The sequence below is a fragment of the Antedon bifida genome, chromosome 5 (genome assembly GCF_963402885.1).
Source record: "Antedon bifida chromosome 5, ecAntBifi1.1, whole genome shotgun sequence".
In the NCBI taxonomy this organism is placed as follows: domain Eukaryota; kingdom Metazoa; phylum Echinodermata; class Crinoidea; order Comatulida; family Antedonidae; genus Antedon; species Antedon bifida.
Genome location: NC_136230.1, coordinates 22,798,368 through 22,807,752, shown reverse-complemented (window position 1 = coordinate 22,807,752; position 9,385 = coordinate 22,798,368). Strand labels below are relative to the sequence as shown.

General features: G+C 30.9%; 1 protein-coding gene across 1 annotated transcript; it reads right to left on the bottom strand.

Annotated features, from left to right (window-relative positions):
- Positions 1-6,894: 6,894 nt before the first annotated feature.
- On the bottom strand, positions 6,895-8,844 carry LOC144843425 (uncharacterized). The gene has a single exon (XM_078700210.1). It carries the CDS (start codon positions 8,842-8,844, stop codon positions 6,895-6,897), a length of 1,950 nt encoding a protein of 649 aa, XP_078556336.1.
- Between the last annotated feature and the right edge of the window lie 541 nt (positions 8,845-9,385).

The window sequence follows — 9,385 nt, the reverse complement described above, 5'->3', positions numbered from 1 at the left end:
TACAGTATAACTAAAAATACAAAGGCAACTAACACAGATAGTTCCATATATACAGTACTCTCTTATAAATAGATGTATCTCTCCAATCTACTCCCAACTACCTAATCTAATAATAGTACTATTAGCATACTACTATACACTTTGTAGACAAGAAGTAAGTTGTATACACCTAGAGGACTTATGGTAGTACAGTCGAACGCCCTCTCACTGGCCCGGTCAACATAATCTATACCTAGATTATTGCAGTAATTAAAGTACATTATTACAGAGATTTTTTTGTTGTTGCAGAAATCAAAGTTATGTGTATAGAAAGCAGTACTCGTATTAAAAACTAAGCAGGTTGTACTCTTGAACGCAAACTGGCAGGATATTTTGAATATTTTTTATTGTTGAAATGAATGGAATCCTAACTTCATTTTCTACGAACTGGAGACGAAGACATATTATGACCCTTTTATTTAAATTTATTTGAATAGACCTCCATGTAAATTCATTAAAGGCTACATGATTGTTTTATATTTTAATATGTGATACTAATAGTAGAAAATTATTGTGTATAATGAGGACTAAGAATCTGATATTCACTTGCATTCTCATCTTTTTAAAATTTTATTTATAATGCTGGTAATGAGTTTAGAATTTAATTATATTGACTAGTTTTGATAATAATTATGTCCTTATAAATTCATTTACATTTCTTTTGTGTAATATAGTTCATATATTATGTATTAAATAAATTGGTAAGGCCCTGTACTGTTATTATTTAAGGAAAGTTTATATACACTTATTTTATGCCTACCATTATTAGTATAATTGTTTATATAAATATTTTGTCTAATTGCCTTGATTTTTTGTATAGGCCAATGGCATCAATGTTTTTCTCAAAGCAAATTAGCCTAATAATGCCACATTTAGACACATGATTCATTGATTTCTGATATTCTGTACTTGTGTATGCATTACTAAAATAACCTAGTAGTTAATATATTTCATTTGTAATGTATGTATAAACATTCATTTTTTTTTCACATTTTTAAATTTAAACATTATTACAATACCTACCTTTCTGATATTGTTACTATTGTATGATATTTTTTGAGGCAGATTGTTTTCAATAAAAAAAAATTTTAACAAACAATTATTTTGACTTATACTGTACTATGTTAGTTCAGGAGATGAAGTGTGTGTGGGCAGAATCTGGTGTGAGGTGTATATTTGTCACTTTAAGACCTAAATTAGATGTTTTCTGAAGAAAAGAAGTAAAAGGATACGCTTTCAAACAACTCCAAGAAGATTCACACAAAAATAATTACTTTCCAATAAAATAGTATAACAGTGTATATTACAGTACATTGAATAAACTCGAGCGGAAAAATAACGCACATAAAAAAACATTCATTTTCTTGTCGAAAGGTGCCCTCTCTAGTTTTCTATTAATTTATTAATAATTATTATTAATTAATGAGTAATATGAACATATTTTTAACATTCAATGCTGGAAACTGGTTCTACTCCTAACAAAGTTTCATACCTCCAAATTTCATCAACGTATTCAAAGCACTTAAATAAATATCATTTAACATTACAAATCCAGGTTTTGATAGAATTTTGCTTAAAAACATATACAAAAAACATCGATAAAAAATACTTTTCGTATTCAAAAACATTTGATACTTGGTATAAATGTTCAATATAGGTTGCTCCATCCATATTGCAAAAAAAAAAATAACTATCAAGCCATATCACTGATTTTTTAAATTTACGTTTTTACAAAATGTACACTTATGAAAGACTATACAATTCCAACTCATTTTTTTCAAGCTAATAACTATTTTGAAAAAACAACCAACAAAAAACGTTCATGAATGCAATTTTGTTTCTGTGAATAGAGCAACCTATAGTGAACATTTATACCAAGTATCATCTGTTTTTGAATACGAAAAGTATTTTTTATCGATGTTTTTTGTATATGTTTTTAAGCAAAATTCTATCCAAAACCCGAATTTTTTTATGTTAAATGTGATATTTAATATTGAAGTGCTTTGAATACGTTGATGAAATTTGGAGGTATGAAACTTTGTTAGGAGTAGAACCAGTTTCCAGCATTGAATGTTAAAAATATGTTCATATTACTCATTAATTAATAATAATTATTAATAAATTAATAGAAAACTATAGAGGGCACTTTTCGACAAGAATATGAGTGTTTTTTTATGTGCGTTATTTTTCCGCTCGAGTTTATTCAATGTACTGTAATATACACTGTTATACTATTTTATTGGAAAGTAATTATTTTTGTGTGAATCTTCTTGGAATTGTTTGAAAGCGTATCCTCTTACTTCTTTTCTTCAGAAAACATCTAATTTAGGTCTTAAAGTGACAAATATACACCTCACATCACCAACCTCCAACACACCAGATGCCCACACACATTTCATATCCTGAACTAAAATAGTACAGTATTAGTCAAATTAATTGTTTTAATTTTTTTTTATTGCTGCCTCAAAATATATTATAAAATAGTAACAATATCAGAAAGGTAGGTATTGTAATAATTTTTAAATTTAAAAATGTGAAAAAAAACTTAATGTTTATACATACATTACAAATGAAATATATTAACTACTTGGTTATTTTAGTAATGCATACTCAAGTACAGAATATCAGAAATCAATGAATCATGTGTTTAAATGTGGCATTATTAGGCTAATTTGCGTTGAGAAAAACATTGATGCCATTGGCCTATACAAAAAATCAAGGCAATTAGACAAAATATTTATATAAACAATTAATACTAAGTAGGCATAAAATAAGTGTATATAAACTTTCCTTAAATAATAACAGTATAGGGCCTTACCAATTTATTCAATACATAATATATGAACTATATTACACAAAAGAAATAATGATTATCAAAACTAGTCAATATAATTAAATTTTAAACTCATTACCAGCATTATAAATAAAAATTTTTAAAAGATGAGAATGCAAGTGAATATCAGATTCTTAGTCCTCATTATACACAATGATTTTCTACTATCACATATTAAAATATAAAACAAACATATAGCCTTTAATGAATTTACATGAAGGTCTATTCAAATAAATTTAAATAAAAGGGTCATAATATGTCTTCGTCTCCAGTTGTTGCAAAGAAGTTAGGATTCCATTCATTTCAACAATAAAAAATATTCAAAATATCCTGCCAGTTTGCGTTCAAGAGTACAACCTGCTTAGTTTTTAATACGAGTACTGCTTTCTATACACATAACTTTGATTTCTGCAAAAAAAAAAAAAAAATCTCTGTAATAATGTACTTTAATTACTGTAATAATCTAGGTATAGATTATGTTGACCGGGCCAGTGAGAGGGCGTTCGACTGTACTACCATAAGTCCTCTAGGTGTATACAACTTACTTCTTGTCTACAAAGTGTATAGTAGTATGCTAATAGTACTATTATTAGATTAGGTAGATTGGAGAGATACATCTATTTATAAGAGAGTACTGTATATATGGAACTATCTGTGTTAGCCGCCTTTGTATTTTTAGATATAATACCAATAGGTACTATGTATTGTATGATAAAAAAGAAATATTATAATATCTATCTTTCTCCTTTATATAAATATATTATTTTATCCAAGGGGTTGCAAACACAAGTGTTCACATGTCTTGTTATGTATTGCACCTTTGCCCTGTCTTTATGTTGTCCGTAATGTCACTGCACTAACGGGTGACCGGTAAACGAGCCTCTTATGGTTATCCATCCATATAAGTTGTTCATCTCTTATGTTCAGAAATTGAAATGGTAAATAAACTGAAACTGAAACTGTGCTTATGTGGTCCAGGTTGACGAGCCAGGAATGATGGTAGTGCCAGTATACCGTGTAGTTTAGCCTCAAGGCAATACCATGTAGCTGGAGTAGCTTGGACAAATACAGTATGATAAATTTGTGCTGTGAAAGACAAAATTGTAGAATTATAAAGAAAATATTGTAAAATATAACAAGGAAATTATACTATAGTATAATTAAGGGGTAACTGTATAATATATAATTAATAATAATAAATGCAATGGCAATTAGGGCCTAGGTACTATTACAAATAAATTCATATATTATTTTATTATGATAAGGAACTCTGTTTTAGAATGAGAAAAAGCCGTCCCAACCCAGATTTGAACCCAGCTATCAATAAAGCTATAAAACAAAATAGACCATATTGTAGCCGGACTGGGTAGCGTAGACTTACTTGAGGCCTAGGCCTAGTACGATTAGCTAGAAAGAAGGATACAGGTCAACCCGTACCCATGCCAACTCGCTCGTACCCAAATTTTGGTTTACTTATATCCAAAATTTTGGCTTACTCGTAACCATCATGGGCTGGCTGCCTAGTAGTAGTAGTAGTAGTAGTAGCCTAGCCTAGCCTAAGGCAGCAGGCCCGGCCCTAGCCTACTACAACTTAAGTCTAGGCCTAGCCTAGGCTAGTACTAGTAGGCCTAGGCCTAGTAGTTAACATCATACATACGCCCTAACCCCCCTAGAGCCTAGTAGTAGCTAACCTACCTAGTACTCTACTAGCTAGGCCTAAGTATTAGCAGTAGTAGTTATTGCATTAGTAGTATTATTGTATTGTAGTATTAGTTGTAGCTGTCCGGTGGTCCTTGGTCACTTGTCTAACTAGCTACGTCTAGGCTAGATCCCCTAGTAGGCCTAGGCTAGGCCTAGTACGTAGTATAGTTATTCTTCAACAGTCACACAATTCAGATTCTGCCGCTGATTGCTAGTGAACAGGGGGAGGGAGAGAAAGAGTTAGAAGAACTGAAATGAGCCGTGACGTATAATAAACATCATACAAAATAATAATATAACTAACGAATCCGTATAAACTTATAATAATGTTGTATGTTATAAAGTAAGGTAAATGGGTTTAATATAATACAATTATATTATAATATAATGTATTTTATTAATAATATAATAGTAAATGTTCATAATATAATGCCAAAACCGAATAATATAATACAAAAAGTCAATAATTTGTTACATTTTTCACATAATATATTAGAAATAGATATAATATAATGCTAAAACCAAGTAATATAATGCAAAACGTATAATTCATTACAATACAATATATAATATAATAAAAAAATGATATAATAATATAATATTTTGAATACTTCAGACAGCTGAGGCTTGCCATAAATGTTGGTAATTTCTTATATATATCTAACCTGGTATCCCAGGCACTTTGTAGGTATTTTTTACAAGCCAAGTCAAAAATTTCCCCAAGAACAACGTTTTCATTATATAAATTGTCTAATAACAAATGTAATTTCATTTCAGAGGTTCCTTCGTAGAAAGATTTCCAATAATGTTCAAACCCGTTATTCATTAATTGTAATTTCATTGGGTAGAAGATTTCTTCTCTTAATTTACTAAATGTATTACATTCTAACATAAAGTGTGCGATAGTTTCAGTGTCATTATTGCAGAGTGCACACATACCCGTACTCATGGGTGACCATGACTGTTTCCTACCTTCAAGGTTTAGAGAGTTCGATCTCGCCTTAAATTTCAAACAACTTCTTTTAAAGTCATTTTTGTAAAGAAGGTATGGTTCTAGTATCGGTTTATTCTTGTACAATATATATTGTGTCAGAGATGATTTTGATTGTGCTCTCTTCTGCCATTCGTTATTATCGATATCTTTGTTCTTGCATTTAAATTGAGTTAACCAATTACCAGGTGATTCGTTGGTGAACATATCACCCATGTTACATTTATGTAAGGCTTCTTTAACTTGATTTAACCATCCCCATTTTAATTTATCTTCAAGAATGTTTATGGCGTTAAAAATCACATTGGACCATCTGTCCTTCTCCATGTTTTTTAGGCGGTTAAAATATTTAATCCGAGAGTAGTTTTGAAGCGATTCTAGTGATTGCCAGCCCAAGTCACCATATAGAGCCTCTTTTGCAACGTTACGCGGAGCCTTAAGAATGGTTCTCGCCATTAAAAACTGCAGGTTTTCAACTTTTGCCATTGTTGTTTTTCCGTTACAGTACCAAACTGAGCATGCGTAATTAATGGTAGGGATTCCGATAGATTTCCATAATAGGTCCCCGTAATAAATTCTGTTAAAATCATCTTGTTCATTTATAATGGATTTAATATACGCAATGATGCGATTACCCTTCTTGATAACTTCGTCTATGTGAAGATTGTCCGACAACGTACGAGAAATATATACTCCCAAGTATTTGTATTTATCAGTTTCTGTTATAGAATTGTTTCCTAACCTCCATTTTCTATATAAGTTGGTCCTTTGTCCTGTGATAAGGACATTTGATTTATCATAATTAAATGACATTTTCCATTCTTTAGCGAATTCTGTAGTAGTTTGTAGGAGCATTTTAAGTTCCTTCTCGTTTTCTCCTATTAGCACGACGTCGTCGGCCCATAATAAACAATTAATTTTAGTGTTAAAGATGTTAACACCTAGATCTGAGTTGTTAAGCATTATACGTAATTCATTGATGTATATTGAGAAGAGTGTTGGCGATAACGAGCATCCCTGTTTAACACCTTCATCGATATCAAATAACTCCGTCTCTAAATTAGCAAATTGGACCTTACATTTAACATTCTCATATAAATTTTGTACGATATTAATTAGGTTACCTTTTATACCGATTCGGCGTAATGCTTTTATTAGTCCTTCTCTCCAGACTGTATCGAATGCTTTTCGGAAATCGAGAAAAGCCAAAAATGTCTTTTTACCCTCGGCTTGTCGAGTAGCTATCAAGCTTTTAAGGGTGAAGATATGGTCTTCACATCGTCTATCTTTACGGAAGCCCCCTTGTGCTTCGGTTAATAAATCATACTCTTCAAGGAATTATTCGACTATAGATCTTAGCAATGCATGAGTTTAAGGTAATTCCTCTATAGTTATCTAAATTTCGCCGGTCGCCTTTTTTAAATATAGGAACTATTGTGCCGTTGTTCCATTCATCTGGTATACATTCGAGATGGGAGAGCCTTTTAAACAGTTTATACAGTGTTGCAACAATTGTGTTACCGCCGTTTTTTATCAATTCGTTAGAAATATTATCATTGCCCGGGCTTTTGTTGTTTTTACATAGGGAGACTGCGTATTTCACATCTTCACATGAGAATTCGAGTTTATCCAGAGTAGCGGTTTGAACATTTATGTTGTAGCTGTTAGCTAAATTGTCATTAAATAGACCATTCTCTACATCTAAGTTTTTCTTACCTAAGGTATTAAAGTAATTGGTTAACGAAGACTTAATTATGGGTGCGTCTGATGTTACATTGTCCGTTCCCGGAATTATTATAGATGTAACATTGTTTGTTCGTTTATTTCCTTTTAAAACTGACCAGAAGTCTCTAGACTGAGGTCCGCCTTTTTCCATTATTTTTGAACATCTATCCATCCGGATTTGCATCATTTTTTGTCTAATTAATGTTTTACATTCGTTTCGTTTAGTTTGATAATCTTTCCAGAGATTATCCCTTATAGTTTCATTAAAGTCAGAATTAGTTTTGTTCTTACAATATAGTCGGTGTGCTCGACACGCTTTTTTTCGTTTTTCCATTGACTGTTCAATATCACAATCAAACCATTGTTTACTTTTTCTGGACTGTTTTTTATAGCCTATTGTCTCTTCGGCAGCAGACACTACAAGGCGTTTCCATGATTCCCAAGCTTCGTTAGCATTTAAATGGGCTGGGTCCCAGTTAGTGAATTTAGATTCAAGGTCCTCTTGGAACGTTGTCCAATCGTGGTTATACTTTATATCCCATCGTTGTTTAAATGTTTCAGGGATTGTGTTATTATTATTAAATGATTCCACATTCATATCAATTATAATCATGTTATGATCGCTACCTATGTGAAAGTTACATTGGTCATCTATCATGAATTCATTTATATCGTTTTGAATATTTGTTGATACAAGACCATAATCCAAAACACTTTTATGTTGATTCTTTACCCACGTAAATACTCCTGTACATTTTTCACTACCGTTAAGGATAAACAGATCACCATCATTACTAAAATCAATAAGTCCTTGACCATTATAGTTTATAGATTCGTCTCCATCGTTAATCAAGTGACCAATTTTGCCGTTGAAATCTCCAAGAATTATTATTTTAGCATCATTGTCATTTTGAGAGATCTCTAAATTTTCCGCTAATAAGGAGACAAACATCTCATCAGTCAAGTTGCGATCGGTTCCTTCACATGGAAAATAAACTAAAGCTATATAATATATTGAGTTGGTAGAACTATTAAATTGCACTTTTACCCATAGTCGTTCGAGGGTATCACATCTCGTATCTAATACATTGTCATCTATGATCTTAATGTCGTCCCTAATTAGGAAGCCGATCCCGCCTTGACTTTTTTTAGTATATGATGATCTATTTTTCCCAATCCAATTGTAACCTTTGATTTGTATTTCTTCCTTATCTTTTAGAAATGATTCGACTATTCCAAATACATTAATTTTATTGATATTTACAAATTTTTGGATATCATACTTTTTGCTTTTGTAGCCTCTGATATTATTGTATGCTATTTTAATGTTAGTATTAGTATTACATGATTTAGATTTCTTTTTACCTCGTCTAACTTTAACATGTTTATGATTAATCTTATTTGGAGGCACGTTGTTTAACATAGGATCAGGATTTACACTATTGATACTAGCGATATCTTCGCTATTTTTGTTAATTGTTATCTCATTTATACAGGTATTGTTATTACATTCGTCAATTAAGAAATCGTATATATTGTCATGATTAAAAGACATTACATTACCCCGCAGGTTTCTCCCTGTTATCAGACATTACATCTCTCCCTTTCTTTAGTTAGTTATTGCAGGTCTTGTGATTTGTTTATAAACATCAACATCAATACAACTCAAAGATATATATGAAAAATAAAGGTGCTACCATTCTTACACTGAGCTTATGTGTACATATTTAAAGTAGTTGAACTTTACTGTGATATATATATTTGCCACTGGCCATTGTGTACTGTATGATACTGTACTTCATTGCATCTCAATGATTATTATGTTTTTAACTCTAAACTATAATTTTTTTTTTTTTATTATTTATTCATTTATTTTTTTTGATTTATTTATTATTACAATTTGGTTTTAATTATTATAAACTCAAATTTTTTTTCAATGTCCCTCTACCTTGTTCACTAAAATAAAACAATCGTTCGTCTTTAACACTGTTCAATTAATCGTTCTGGTATTTTCTTTATTCGCTTAACTTTCACATTCTCATCATCTCCTCCTTCCTTCCTTTGGAACTTTTCAAATTTCTGTTCATCCGAATCTG

Coding starts and splice junctions, on each gene's coding strand:
- LOC144843425 (XM_078700210.1), bottom strand. CDS start 8,844: ATGTCTTTTAATCATGACAATATATACGATTTCTTAATTGACGAATGT.